The sequence below is a fragment of the Talpa europaea genome (genome assembly GCF_964194135.1).
Source record: "Talpa europaea genome assembly, chromosome: 8".
In the NCBI taxonomy this organism is placed as follows: Eukaryota; Metazoa; Chordata; class Mammalia; order Eulipotyphla; family Talpidae; genus Talpa; species Talpa europaea.
In genome coordinates, this window is record NC_140075.1 from 59,463,852 (window position 1) to 59,479,544 (window position 15,693).

Here is a 15,693-nt window from a genome sequence, read left to right on the forward strand (position 1 = left end):
CTATAAAATCTGTGTGATTTTAAAACTTTTAAATCAAGATTTTTCATATTCTTCCTCAGACACCATTTTAACTGGGGCACAGTAAAAAAAAAATTTTGAAGAACTTTTATGCTCTATACACCTGAAGAAAACATTACTTGCTTGCCATTCAATTATATAATACAGAGGTATTCACTTGCTTTTCTGATGACTAAAAATGAAATATCTTCAAGTGATTTCAATATGACTACTATCTAACTATCAATGGGATTTGGCATCTAGCATAATTTAATTCCTTCTTGAATCAATTAAGACTAAATCATAAAATATAAGAATGTAAGGAAAATCTAATTTAATTAATAGCTCATTTTACAGATATAGAAAAATGGCCAAGACAGTTTAAATTCAACCTCACACAAACAATAAGTGTATGGTGGGGGGAACTAGCTAGAACCATGTTTTGCCTTCTCAACCAGTATGCTTTGAAGTCTTACCTCTGATAAGATGTAAAGTTACTGCAAGCAACTTCAAATTTCTTTACTGGTTCTACATTTTAAATAAGTTATCTGTGATAGTAGTCAGAAATGCTTTCTACTTAATAAAGGATAATAAGTAATAAATCTCTAAAAGTATTTCAGTTAATATAATCTTTCGATCAATAACATATTAGCAAATTTTTTTCATAAATACATTCCTAATTAAGAAATAAGTAGACCCAAGACAACTGGCAAAAAAAAAAAAGTAATTTTATTTTAAATTAGATGTCAAAAAATCAACTTTAAAATAACTTTATCAATGTGAATTATCTTTAAATAAAAAAAATGAACTCAACATTCATGTATCAAATCCTACTCTCATTCAGTAACATGAGTACACCTCCAAAAGTTAATACAATGAATATATGAATACATACAAATAAATGTACACACTCAAATAACAGACTCATCTACCATTTCCTGAAATCAAATTCTTAAAATAAATATACTGGCAAAATATCACTGTAAATAAACACACATACATATATTCAAAGACACCAGAACCAAAGCGGAGATGCAGACTTATAACACAGGTGCTTATGTAAAGATACATAAACACATAGTTCAATCTGAAACAGTGCAGACAGAAACAAATGGTCTACAAAAGACCCAATAATATTGTAGCCTTTTCACTATTGGTGAAAACTCAACTGTTCACAATGAAATTGAGTCTAATAAAATGCTCATGCTTTACATAACGGAAATAGAGGAAAAAATGACTCAGTTATTTCCCCCATCGCGACTAAGTTCCTTTTAAGTTGTAACTATGAAAACAACTTCAAAGACTTATATAAAAAGGTTGGTGACAGCTAACTAGAATCAAGAATTTTTTGCTAAATGAAATCACTAAAAATAAACAGAAAACCATTCTGAGAAGTAAGCTAAACTCTTTTTACTTTAAAGGCCCTGTTAGAGACCTGCTGCTGATCTAATTCACGACTTGGAGAGGCAAAACAAAAAAAGCTGTTGCTGGGTTCAGGTGCTGTGGGAGAACCCACAAAAAATGGTCTGAATTGAAACTCTCCATCTCCACCACAGCGATTTCGAACTGGTGTAGTATCCAAAGGAAATTTGGAGTTGTTCCCTAGGGAAAAAAATAAGGAAGAAAGAACTTAAGTATCCATTTCCTTTAGGAACAAAAGTCATTCAATAAATATTTTAACAGAACTCAACTCTCATGACATAGATAAAATATAAACCTAATTTGGATAAAGAAAAGAAATATGATGGACCCCACCCCCTCCTCTGACCACAGTATAGTCCACACCTTCTTCTGCCAATGTGCCTACTAAACATAAGAGAGCTAGTATCATCTAAGAGAGTGAACTTCCAGAGTGGGAATCTTATCTGGAAAATCTCTATATCCTCATTGCCTAGGGTCATGTCTAGCAGTCTGGTACAGCAAACATGTTTAATAAATATTTGATAATTGAATAAATAATAGGATGAACCAACAAAACAACCAATAATCACTTAATAGTTTTGCAATCAGTATTGCCAAGTGAAAGAACGATCTCTTGGAAGATAGGAAATGGTTAACAGTATGGGCTCTGAAGAGAGTTCTGTGCTTTTACCCAATTTAAGTTTTCTGTGCCTCAGTTTTCTCCTCTTTACAATAGGCAGACAATAATACTTATCTCAGTTTTGAAAACAACATGAATATATGTAAAATTATAATAGGACCTAGCACTTAGTAAGGAATAAATAAATGGCAGCTAACAATTACTTCAACTGGGGCCTCCCTCGTGGTTGCAAGAGTAAGATGCAGCACTATGAAGCAATCCACAGCCACTGCAGTATGAGTTTGATCCCCATCCAGAGAGGTGACATACATGGCGCAGCAGACCTCTCCTGTCTCACCCACTGCTCCCCTCAGCAGTGTATTTCAGTCAGTCTGCCTGTTTTGCACCCCACTCTGTCTCTGGCTAATCCTCTCACCGCCCCCATCTCTGGCCTGTACCCCAGCTCTTGTATGCATAAATAAATGAATCTTAAAAAAAAAAAAAAAAGCAATTACTCCAACTAATTAGTTTTGCAAATTTATCTCAGGGAGATTTACTCTGCTCAAATTTAAGATTAACTTAAATGTAAGCCAATAAAATAGATAACAATAATGATGTGCATAATCAAAGATATCACTCTAGGCCCTTTGGAGTTCAATGACTGATTGGAACTATGCAGAGCACAAGGTGAAATATCACTGATTTAAAGAACAGGTTTTGAATATTACATGTCCTTTCTTACCTACTGGAAAGCCAAAAACACCAGATTGTGCAATCATGTTTGGTTCAAGGTTACCTTCTTGGTTAGCAATAGTGATGTTACGTAGCCTCAGGCTATCATACAGGCCTTGGAGCTTTTGATACTGCCGATTTCGCTCCATAAGTTTCTCAGAGATATCACTGAACTTTTTCTTGTACTCCTCTAGCACTTTCTTCATGGAGGTGACCTCCCCTTTCATAGAGGTCAATTCAACATCCTTGCTCTGTATTTGCTGAGTATATATCTTCTCCATCTGTTTCAGATGGCCCTCAGCCTTGCTGAAATTGTATTCTTGATAGAGACGCTCCTGATGTACCTGTCCCAAAAGATTTTTAAGATAATAGAGTTATATATTATAAAACTTTAACAAAAAGAAAAGAAATATATTTATACTGGGATATTAATTTTTTTAAAGATTTATTTATTTATTTATACAAGCACTGGGTACAGTCAGAAGCGCGGGGGTGTAAGAGAATTCACCAGAGCCAGAGTGGGGAGCAGAGCAGGCCAGAAGGACTGAAGTACACTGCTGAGGGGAGCAGCTGGCGGCAGGAGAGTTCTGCGCGCCATATGGGACCCTCCTCCGGTGGCAGGGGAGCAGCCAGGGATCGAACCAGCGCTACAAAGGCTGCGGGCAGCTTCGCAACCCAGCGCTCAACCACTACACCACCAGGGAGGCCTGGGATATTAATATTTTAACTTTAGAACCAGGCTAAGAAGCAATCAGGATATGCAAGATGGATATTATAAAAAATAATATATATCTAAATGCTAAAAAAAAAAATCTGAGGAATACTCTGAAATCATCATCATTATATTAACAAAAAAAGTGAGGATATGTTTGATCTGAAGAAGTGACATGTAATGCACAATTCCTTAAGAAATATAACCCATATTTTCAGTAATCCATAGCACTGAGACAGATAAGAGATCTAGCAATTATTCCTGCCTCCTAGTATTTATATCCTCTCTTTGAATGTGGACAGGACCTGTGACTAGAATACAGGAAAAAAATGACAGGGTATCACTTCAGGAGCACATTACATAAGACTATAAAGCCCATGTTACCAGTAGATTTTCTCTCTTGCTGGGTTATGGAAGTAAGCAGCTACATTGGGAAGCCCAGCAAAGCAAGTAACTGAAAGCAGCCTCTGGACAATAGCTAGCAAAACACTGAAGTCACAATGAATGTAAATATAAGCTTTATACCGTTCACAAAAACTAGTAGACTAACAGAATGAGTGCCTTGTCATTGTTGTTATTTTTAGGAAGTGAATGAATGATGCCAACAATGGCATGAACTTGGAAGCAGATCATGCCCCAATCAACACTTTGATTGCAGTCTTGTGAGACCCTGAGCAGAGCCCATGTCTGGACTCTCAAATCTCAGAAACCAAGATTATAAATGTGTTATTTTAAGCCACTAAATTTGTTATTTAAGTCACCATGCATGTTACACAGCATTAGACAACAACTACACACAAAAACCATTTTGGTTTTCTTTGGATTCACTGTCCTTTAAATATGAAAGTATTTAAGAAAGTAAAATATGCGCACCCTTTCTTTTAAACCAATTTTAATTTATCTATTCTATAGTTTGATGTAACTCCACCAAGCCTGGGTCTATTATGTGGTTCCACAACAGTCTGTTATGGAAACACTGCTTTTGGAAAAAAGAAAATTTATTAAGAAAGTTTTCCATAGTCATAAAAAATAAACACAAAATGAACAAAAAACATGAGAATCTCCACATATGCAAAATCATAGCCTCCAGAGAAACTATCCTTAAGCACTAACCTGGTATGTCCAGAAGGCCAGTGCTCGGGAGCTAATGTCCAACACAATTTCAGGCCGAAGTCCTGCCAATACCATGGCCTTATACTCCTCGGATGGACTGAGTTCTGTGCGGACAATATCTAGCTTTCCAGAGAGGGTACTATTGCAGGCAGGGCAGATAGCAGGTGAACGACTAAACTCACCACTGCCATGCTGGTCACAGAAGATGTGTGAGCAGGCAGTGACCCAGGCATAACCAGAGAGTTTGATGCGACATTTGCGATAATTACAAAGCAGCATGTCTTCACACAAAGACATAATACTGAGGTCTCCAGGTGTCGCAATGAATCCTAGTAAGGGACAAATGAAAAAAGTCAGATTGCAGAGAAATGAAAGGAAAAAAATGGGTGTTTTCATTTTATTGTGACAAAATTGCATACATTTTATTTTTGTTTTGTTTCCATTATAGTCAATAGATTGCACTGATTTCAATTACTCAATATTAATTGCACACCACTACAAAGGTCATGAAATACATTGTAAAGAAAAAAATTAAAATCCTGTGTACCTCCAAATCTTATTAAGGTCAAAAATATGTCATGGGGAGTAACTATTGACACATTTAGGAAGTAGAACCAAATAAAATTAGCATTTTTTGCCATTCCTCAATACCTAAACAAAAATCGAATATTACCATTCATAGCTAGCAAGAATATATTAGAAGCATTTCTGACACTTGGCAGATTAAAAACGTCCAAGACATTAATTTCAGTCATTCTCTCCTGCAAAGTATTTCAAGCTATTTTTTTTTTTAGGTTTATTTATTCATGCATACAAGAACTGGGGCACAGGCCAGATGTGCGGAAGGGTGAGAGGATTCACCAGAGACAGAGTGGGGAACAGAACAGGCAGACTGACTGAAACACACTGCTGACTGGGAGCAGCGGGTGAAACAGGAGAGGTCTGCTGCGCCATGTTGGTAGTTGCCAGCCGGCCGGGATAGAACCCACACTGCAGAGGCTGCACAGCTCCACAGCGCTAAGCTCAACCCTTTGTGCCCACCAGGGAGGCCCGGATTTCAAGCTACTTTAAGGTTTTTCATGTAAGCTGATTTCTCAGATTCTGTGTTGTCTGACTTTAAAAAGAGCAGTAACATGACAGTATTAGACGGAAATTTGCATAATTCATCCAAGTGATTGACCATTATGAAGCCTGAATGTCTGCACAATAGGTTATTTTATCATCAGTTAAACAATACACCTATTTATACAAAAATCAATTCGGTGCTACACTCCTATCTAAAACATTTGTAAAAAGAAATAAATATTCTGGGTTAAGTGACCCACATCATATTGTCCGTTCTCACTGGGTTTTACCCAAATTAGGCAGTGATATCCCGGATGTACCAAAACAAAGTCACGTTGTATAACCTAACTCTGACTCACCAGGGAAAATATACAGAGCAAATATGCTCACGTTTATCAACTGACAAAGTCACCCAAAAAAGCAGTCTTGGTCCTAAGGGTGGACAAGGACACTCGGACACCTTTATCCCAAATATCCCGTTTGGGCGAAGTCTCCACAGGTATAAGGCACCTGCCAGGCGGGCTACGAAGCCTATTTTACCTCCAAGAGGTCATGGGCAATGGGACAGCAGAAGAGTCGCACAGTTTTTAAACTGAGACCCTTCTCAGGCAGAGCGTGGGACGCAGCTAATCCCAGATTTTCTATGAGCCAGTCTCGGGAGTTCCCCAAATTGTGGAGGGGCAAGTTTTTGAGACTAAAACTCAGGAAAACTTCACTTTGGAATCCTCTCAGTTTGCTTTCTGCACTCGGTAGAGAAAATAAATGTTAACATAATACAAAGAAAACAGTAACCTCAGGCGCCAAGAAAAAGCGCGGGAAAACGCCGTTGCCGCCACGACTCCAAGATGAGACAGGATTGTCCGCGTGGGCGCGTAGCCACTAAGTCAGAGGCGCATGCGCGGAGTCCCCGAGGGGCGGGGGCCTGGCCGCTGAGGATCTCGGGATCCGAGGGGCTGCGGCGCCTGGAAGCGGCGGCGCACCTAAAGGCGCGTCACCGGGCTGAAGGGCGCGCGCCCGCCTGAGCCTGTCTGAACTGTCTGTCCTGTGGTTGAGTGCCCTTTCCTGCCCGCGACTGGCGCGAGCTATCATAGCTGTAGCATTTCAGGTCAGTCTCCTGAGGCAAGAGTGGAGGCGAGCAGTTGCGAAACTATTGGAGCGGGCCTGAACCCCGGCTTCTGAGTACATTCAGGTGTTTGCCCTGGGACATTTGGGGAGTACCAGAGGCTGCAGAGACTTTGTTTATAGTTTCAGAAAAATTCCCCCAAATTGTGCAATACGTATCCACCTCCAGGTTGAGGTCGATTCTCACTTTTAAAAACTCCTGTCTCGCAATCGACAGCTTTTACTCATCCTCTATACATTTAAAGGAAATAGGACTTTGACTTATAATTTACATTATGAACATTTATTGCATTTGAAATGAAGAGATCAGGTATCACAGCTTGAGGTGATCTGCCTATGTGATGTCTCGGACTTGGAATTGCTTGTTGTGCCTGTTATACCCTAATGCTGTTACCTGTCACTTTGTGTCCTGCTTACTGTACGATTTTATTAAAATTTATACTAGAAAATTAAGCTGAAGTGGGGGCTTTGGGAAGTAAGGCTTAATGCCATTTTTTTGGTAACCACTGTGCAAGATGATATGAACCCACTATGAATTAGTAAGATAGTCCAATAAATCAGCAACAGAATGCACACCAAGCCCTACAAATCCCTTCTTCAAATGAAAATTTATCCTCATTAAACAACTTTCTGCTAGTCTATTTCCAACTCTATTGCTAGCAATTAGTTAAGTATCATCTTGGCCCTGTATACATTTCTAAAATTCATTTGAGAGTTTGGAGTGGTAACTTAATTCTAATTTAGTAATACAAACTGGACTCAAAGAAAATTGGTGAATCATGGGTAAACATGTAATTGCTAACATGTTTGGCTATCTGAACTTTTGTGCATTTTATGGTTTTAAGTATGCAATATGCAGAACTATTAAAAGAACAGAAAAGGATAGTCTCATTTAAAGCTATTAAAAAAAAAAGCATTTAGGGCCTCCCAGGTGGCGCAGCGGTTGAGCGCTGGGTTGCGAATCCCCCGCTGCTCCCAGCCACTGGAGGGTCCCACATGGCGCGCAGACCTCTCCTGCTGCCCGCTGCTCCCCTCAGTCCTTCTGCCTGCTCTGCTCCCCGCTTTGGCTCTGGTGAATTCTCTCACCCTCCCGCGCTTCTGACTGTACCCAGTGCTTGTATAAATAAATAAATAAAGCTTCAAAAAAATTTAAAAAAAAAATACTAATTCATAAAAAAAAGCATTTAAAATTGACCTAACTTTGTGATCTTAGCCACTTAACAGTGCTGCAGTGATTTCTCCCTACTTCATCTTTCTATTGTGCTTAGTAATACCTACCTAGTTTTCTCTCTAAATTAGTTTCCAACCCATGAATGTGTGTATACATATAAAAACAATTACTTTGCTAACATATTTTCTCAGATGAAAAAAAAAGTGAGGGGAGACGTCTAAGGCCTTAGTAGTCGGAACACCAGGAACTGATGTGGCATGTGTGCTATGGCACTGGCTCACCCTAGGGAGCTCCACGGGATGAGATCACTGAAATCAATCAAGTCAGGATACACAGACCCATCCAACAAAAGAGCTTTAAAAAATGTCATTATTGTGAAATATCAAGTATATCAAAACCTTATAGAGAATGACCATCACTCAACTTTAATAAACTCAGCCTTTAGCACATTTGATGCTTTTTTAATGAAGTAATACCTTTTTGACAAAATTGAAGCCTCTGGTATGTACACCTCAATCCCATTTTCCTGCTCTCTAGAAGTAAATAAGCCAGATTTTGGTGTTTCTCATTCTCATGTATGCTTTCACACTTTTAGTATATGTATATGCACCATTCTTGTATTACATGTTTGAAAACTACTAAACCACAACTCTTAATCACTTAGCCATTTTTTTCCAATTCACTGTTTTTGAGGCATAGTAAAATTAATAATATACCTTGTATTAACTCATTTACCAGACAAGTACTGCAAATGTATCACAATTTATCCACTTTTCTAATGGACATTCATTCAATGTTTATACAATTAAAAACAATACTGCAGGGCCTCCCCAATGAACTTTGTGTACATGTCTCCTTGCCAAGAATTTCTATAGAACAGAAAACCCAGAGACTGAGTTAGTGTATAAGCATCTCCAAATAAACTAGATATTGCCAGACCATTCTCCAAAGTAATAACAAATTTCGTCAGCAAAAGTAATAGTTCATTGCTCCAAACTTAGCAACACATTGAGTCAGAATTGTTTTTCATTTGTACCTATCAGATAGCAGTGAAATAGTTATCTCAATGTTGTTTTTTGTTTTTGTTTTTTAAGATTTATTTATTTATTTATACAAACACTGGGTATAGTCAGAAGCGCGGGAGGGTGACAGAATTCACCAGAGCCAGAGCGGGGAGCAGAACAGACAGAAGGACCGAAATACACTGCTGAGGGGAGCAGAGGGCTCGGCAGGAGAGGTCTGCGCACCATGTGGGACCCTCGCCGGTGGCCCGGAAATGAACCGGCGCTGCAGAGGCTGCGGGCAGCGTTGCAGCCCAGCGCTCAACTGTTGCGCCACCAGGGGAGGCCCTCTCAATGTTGTTTTAATATGTAGTACTTTATTCTGGGCTAGGCTTTAAGGATGAATTTATAGTCTAGCAAAGTATCTAAGAATGTTAGAAGAAAAGTATTTAACTCCTTCCTTGGCTGCCTCTTACATTTTTGTAAGCTATAACCATTTCTTGTGAGAAAGTCAGCTTCCATCTTTAATTTGAAGAGTCATCCATCTTCATGCTGCAAAGAAAAAGAAACTTTTAACACTGCCCCAAACAATGTGTAAAAAAAAAGCCACTTACTAGAAAACTGTTTAAAATTTAAACATGAATGACTTAGGAGTATAATGTAACTCTCCCAGAACTAATTGACAAGAGCTCTTTCTTTCATAGCCCTAAGTCAGTGTTATTCAAATACTATTGCAATCAAAGGATTCTTTAAAACTCATTTTTGAAAATTAGGTGTTTTTTTAATTGCAAGTATATCTTCTTAATCTGGCATACACCATTTGCTTTGTAATTGTTTGACTCCGCAAAAATCAGAAGGCACTAACGGACAGCCAACCCATCCCCTGGTGCCCTGAGTGAAGACAAGTCAGCTTACATATATGATGGACTAAAATCCCACTACCTAAGGCTCCAAGTAGTGAGAGGAACAGCCATCAAAGTTTATCTCCAAACATTTTAATAAAAATTAATATTTTAAGAAAACATTTCCTGTATTTCACCCTCATATGTACCCTGATTTTCTGCTGAAATATGCAGGCACCTGTAAAGAGTATAAGTCTGTCCAGTCTAGTATGCTTAAAGTAACTTTTTAGTTATATAATGCATCAATATAATAAAGTCAACAAATCCAGGATAACAAAATGACCCATAGGACCCAAATTCTGGTATTTGAGTATATCCTTTCAGATGAATTCTCAAGTAAAACGAAAGCATATGAAAGTGTCAGCAGAAAAGGAATTTTATATACCCTGCTCCATAAATTGTTTCAAACTTAATGTATCATAAATACCCTTCCATCTCAAAAAAGATAAACCAGTATCATAACTGTGAAGAGACTGTATAGTGCTGCATTATATGATCTTGATGAAATTGATTTCACCTACTCTGACATTCTCAATTTTATATATTAGTTTAAAATTGCCAAGTGGTTGAATTGTACCGATTATCAGTGCTTTTTCTGTTGTATTTGAGTTTTACATTATAAGGAGTCTGGACCATACTACCTCTATCTCAGAGATGGCACAAAGAAAGCATAACAAAGTATTGTTTGTAGAGTCAAATTCTTAATTCAGAAATTTAAGAATTATCTAGAATCATGGGCTAGATCCTACTAAGAATTCCAAGAAGCCTAGCTTTCGTCTGCTGAGAACGTGTGTTTAAATGAGAGTATCAGCTGTAACATAGACTTACCATGTATTTTGTCATGGCAAACTGTTGATGATTAGTGAAGGGCATACCACCAAGCATCGCTCCCCCAAATCGTAAGGAAACCCTCTTATGATTAAAATTAAGGCAAAATCCTAAAAAGAGAAGAGGAATAGGGAAGAATTCATAAGATTCAGATAAATGAGTGTAATTCACCAACCCTTTTTTTTCAAAGTATGTTTCAACTGCACTTGAGCCAGTGCTGATTGTATTTAACTTTCACTCTTGGTCAACTTTTATTATAACAAAATAAGGAAAACCCTCCCTTGACATAGCAAAATTTAATTAGCATAATTTGGAGCCAGGGTTGGCCACAAGATGGCAATATAAGAAGCTTTAATTTCCTCTTCCTTCCCAAGTATTAAATGAATTTAGAGATGAAACAGACCCAGGTCATCACTGCAGGCAACCTTCAGACTTCCCTATTCTTCAGCTAAATGCTAACTAGAAAATTTTTGTATTACATTCAATGATCATTTAAAACTTAATAAAAATTATATCTTTATCATGTTCCTTTACATACAGCATGTAGAGCCATAACCTCAAATACAATCAGGCTTAAAATACAAGACTCAGGAAAACACATGTTCACAGTAAGTACCCAATAAATGGTAGAAAGAACATGTTAAGAATCATTGGCCAAAGGAAGGCTTCATGAAGAAAATAAGGCAGATGTTGAGTGGACCTTAAAATTACACTTTAATATTCTGTATTTGGCAGTTGCTAAGAGAGATCTTAGAATTTCTCATCACAAGAAAAAAATTGTAACTAGGTGTGGTGTTTGGTCTATAACTAGACTTAATGTGGTGAAAATTCACAATGTAAATAAACATTGAATCATTATGTCATAGACCTGAAAAAAATGTTAAGTTTATCTCAATTTTAAAAGTACATTGTCCGATATCACCTTTTAAATTAATTAAAATTAAACTAAATGTTAAATTCCTGTCACACCAGGAATGCTCAATCACCACTGTGGCTAACAGCTACTACATCGGGTAGTCCAGAGATCAAACACATCTTCACAGAAATTTATTTGACAGCAGTGCTTTAACATATGGGTGTGAACAAAATAAACCAACAAGAATGAAATAGTAGCAATCATTCTTTAAAACTTCCTACTACCTGTGAAGAACAAATGAAATTTCACTCAAACTTTATAACCTCATATTTGCTCCCCAAAATTTTGAGGTTCATAGACATTAAATTTCATAAGGTTACATAGCTATTAAGAGTAAGATTTAACTCCAATTCTGTCAAAACTCCATACTTACACTTCAACATGCCACTTCCAACATAAAATAAGTAGAATATAATGAGAATGACATACTAATTCAATAGGTCAAAAACAAATAGGTGTTTTAAATATCTCAGATGTAAACAAAGGGTTATTTTACTTCTTTTTCATCTTTACTTGAATAATGCTTTAATTATATAAAATGTTTTCAGATCAGCAATATGTGAGGTTAACTAAAGGAAGAAAAACAGGAAGCAAGACATGACGTCAGGGGTTTCTATAGCCTGAACAATATACCTCAAAACTCCATGATCTAAGGACTTCTTTCAGGGGAACTTCTTTCAAAGGTTACAACATCTCTATTGTCTCATCATTTTACAAAGCGCCTGGTCATTGTGTCCTTAGCTTCTAGCACATAAACCCTCATGTTAAATGCCTGGTTCCTTTCCAATGTCTGACGTTCCCTGTAGGATTCTAGTCACACTTCACCAAGGGTCACTCTACCTACCACGTGAAGGTGATTTCATATTTACTGAGTGTTAGGGAGCTAAAGTTAATATTTTGTAAATACCCCATAAATAATCAACGACTCACTCATTTTATACACCATGGGCAGTACTTCAAAGTACTATTGCTCATGGCCAAAGGGTACATTTCATATGTGAACAGATAATTTCGAAGGCCTGACACAAAGTACACGTTAATTAGTACAAAATCAGTGTTTCCATTTTAAGAGTGTATTATCACTGTTATTCCTCAGTGCCTACTATGTATCTAGTATTATAAGATACAATGGTAATTCAAAGTCTATCTTTTTTAGACATAAAAGACGTACACATGACACAGAGAAAGATTTTTAAGATAGCATTAGTTAAAGTTTAAGTACTTGCCTTTATGGTACCATTAGCCTTTAACCGTTCCTGCTGATCATGTCCAAATCCCAGCCCACTTGATTTTTAGGGTATCTAAGGCAGATGCTTTGGAGGCTTTCCCAGTGCCACTTTGGGGCAGGAACACAGGGTGCTGAGGACCCAGGCCTGCCTTCCTTTTGGATTCCATCTTCAACCTGAAGAAAAAGAAAAACAATACAAAACTTTGTATAGAAAGTATCGATAAATGCTAAAGCAGTCTCTCCATTACATTCTCTCTTGGAGACAGCTCTATATAGAACTATCAAAACAGAGCTTCCCTGGTGGCGCAAGGGGTTAAGCACAGCACTATGAGGCAATCTGCAGCCGCTGCAGCACGAGTTCAATCCCCAGCAGGCCAGGAAGCAACCCACATGGTGCAGCAGACCTCTTCTGATTCACCTGCTGCTTCTCTCAGCAATGTATTTCAGTCAATCTGCCTGTTCTATTCCCCGCTCTGTCTCTGGTGTATCCTCTCACCCCCTGCACCTCTGGCCTGTACCCCAGCTCTTGTATGCATAAATAAATAAAAATCTATATATGAAAAAAAGAGCTATCAGAACAGACTCCAAGTTTTGCTTACCTCACACTATCAACTATTTTGGCCAAGAATGTTTTCACTTCCAAATGTAGCAGGAATCCTCAGAGCATATGAAATAAAACTGGTGAGATCAGAAACAAAGATGAACCATGTAGCTCACTCAAAGTTCCACCCAGTCCATATCTCAGTGCAGGCAGAACAAATAAAAATGAAACAAAAATATAATACCTGAGGATTTGGATTAAGACAGGAGGAAGGGGCCTCCCTGGTGGTACAGGGGTTAAAGTTTCAGTGCTATCAAACAACCCAAATGCCCAAAAATAGATGACTGGATCAAGAAGATGTGGTACATATATACCATGGAATATTACTCAGCTTTCAAAAAAGATAAACACATGCAATTTGCAGCAACATGGATGGCGCTGGAAGGGATCATGCTCAGCGAAATAAGCCAAAAAGAAAAAGAAAAACACCGGATGGTCTCACTCATAGCAGGAATCTAGAAAACTTAAATAAGGGACCAGGAAAATGAATAACTATAAGAAAGTGAAAATCAAAATCAACAAAAAACTATGAACCAGAGACACTTTTAGGGGCGCGGGGGCGGGAGGGGAGGGATTGGGGTCAGAATGGGGGGCTGCAATTGTATGGGGAATATAACAATAAAATTTATAAAAAAAAAAAAAAAGTTTCAGTGCTATCAAGCTATCACCAGCCACTATGGCATGAGTTTGATCCCAGGCCACAGAGCTAACCCACATGGCACAGCAGACCTCTCCTGTCTCACCCACTGCTCCCCTCAGCAGTGTATTTCAGTAGATCCACTCGTTCTGCTTCCCACTGTTTCTGTTGAATCCTCTCCCCCTTCTTCCCCCCCACCTTTAGCCTACAACCTGGTTCTTGTATGCATAAATAAATAAAATAAATCTTAAAAAAAAAAAAAAAACAGGAGGAAGGAATAATTTTAAAAAAGGATGCAAGAGGCAGTAAAATCTACCCTGTTGATTTGCTTTTTTATCAATTTCATACTACTTTACCTATCTTAGAATTTATAAAGCATTTTCCCTTTATTACCTCATTTTGCAACTACAGTGTCATCTCCATTTCTCCATTTTATAGGAATGCAAGCCAGGTTTAGAGAATAAATGGAAGACAGCTTTGCAGTGGTTAAGATAATGAATTTTGGGGTCTCCCCGGTGGCGCAGCAGGTTGAGCTTGAAACTGTTCGCAGCCTCTGCAATGCGGGTTCCATCCCAGGTGGCCAGTGAGAATTCCACATGGTGTGGCAGACCTCTCCTGTCGCCAGCCTATTCTGCCCCCTATTCTGCCCCCGGCTCTGCCTCTGGTGAATCCTCTCACCCTCCCACACCTCTGGCCTGTACCCCAGCTCTCGTATAAAAATAAATAAATCTTTAAAAAAAAAAATAGATTTTGAAGTGAGACAACTGAATATGAATCCTGGCTCCTCCAGTATTTGCTGTGATCTTGGGCAAATGCTCTAAGTCTCATTTTCTCAATGAGGGCAAATACCACTGACCTCTTGGAACTATTATGAAGATTAAATGAGGTAAAACAAATGTAAAATATTTTACATAGTTGGCATGTAGTCAGATATTAAATATGTCGTTTCTATTACTGTGTGTCCATGCTTAGCTAGTTAATAAGTAGGAATGCGGACATTCTGCCCTAAATTTCACTTTTCACAATAATCTGAAAATTAGGAAAGTCGCTCATATATTCATCTGGGCCCTTCCAAATCCAAACTACTGTATCTTTTAAGGAAAAAAGAGAAAAGTTTTCTTCTTTCTTCCCCTTGTTCCTTACTTACCAATGAAGGTCCCAATGTATTCCATTAAGTTATTTAAAACATACTTCTATTGGAAAGGAACTAATGTTTCTCCCAATCAAAAAAACCTACTGGAAAATTAGATGTCTCATAAGGCTTAATCTTAACCTTCTAAGATTTTTAAAAATAACTTTGTAGAAATTCCCAGAGGCTCCCTCTTTTATTTTACATGTTTTCCTCCCAAGAAAAATTTCCATATTTTTTCCTAACTTAATGCTAAAATATGCATTTACTTACTCAATTCAATTTTGAGCCAAGTGAATGTATTACCTAGTCAAAAAATAACATTAATGTGAGCAATAAAGCTTGAGAATTATAAGCATTATGGGAGTTCTACATGTGGCTTTTACTACATGCCACCCACTAGTTAATTATATATCTTATCTCTCTGACTGTAAGGATAACCAACACATTTATTCAAACTAATGTATATCAGTCCAGTGATATTACACTCAAGGAAAACACTAGTCTTCACTAGTAAAG

General features: G+C 37.8%; 1 protein-coding gene across 1 annotated transcript; it reads right to left on the reverse strand.

Moving 5' to 3' along the window:
• Positions 1 to 1,340: 1,340 nt before the first annotated feature.
• On the reverse strand, positions 1,341 to 4,871 carry CCNB1IP1 (cyclin B1 interacting protein 1; the record flags this gene model as incomplete). Its single annotated transcript, XM_084239917.1, has 3 exons — positions 1,341 to 1,599; positions 2,760 to 3,093; positions 4,575 to 4,871. 3 exons carry the CDS (start codon positions 4,869 to 4,871, stop codon positions 1,397 to 1,399), a joined length of 834 nt encoding a protein of 277 aa, XP_084096043.1. The 3' UTR covers positions 1,341 to 1,396.
• Positions 4,872 to 15,693: the final 10,822 nt, after the last annotated feature.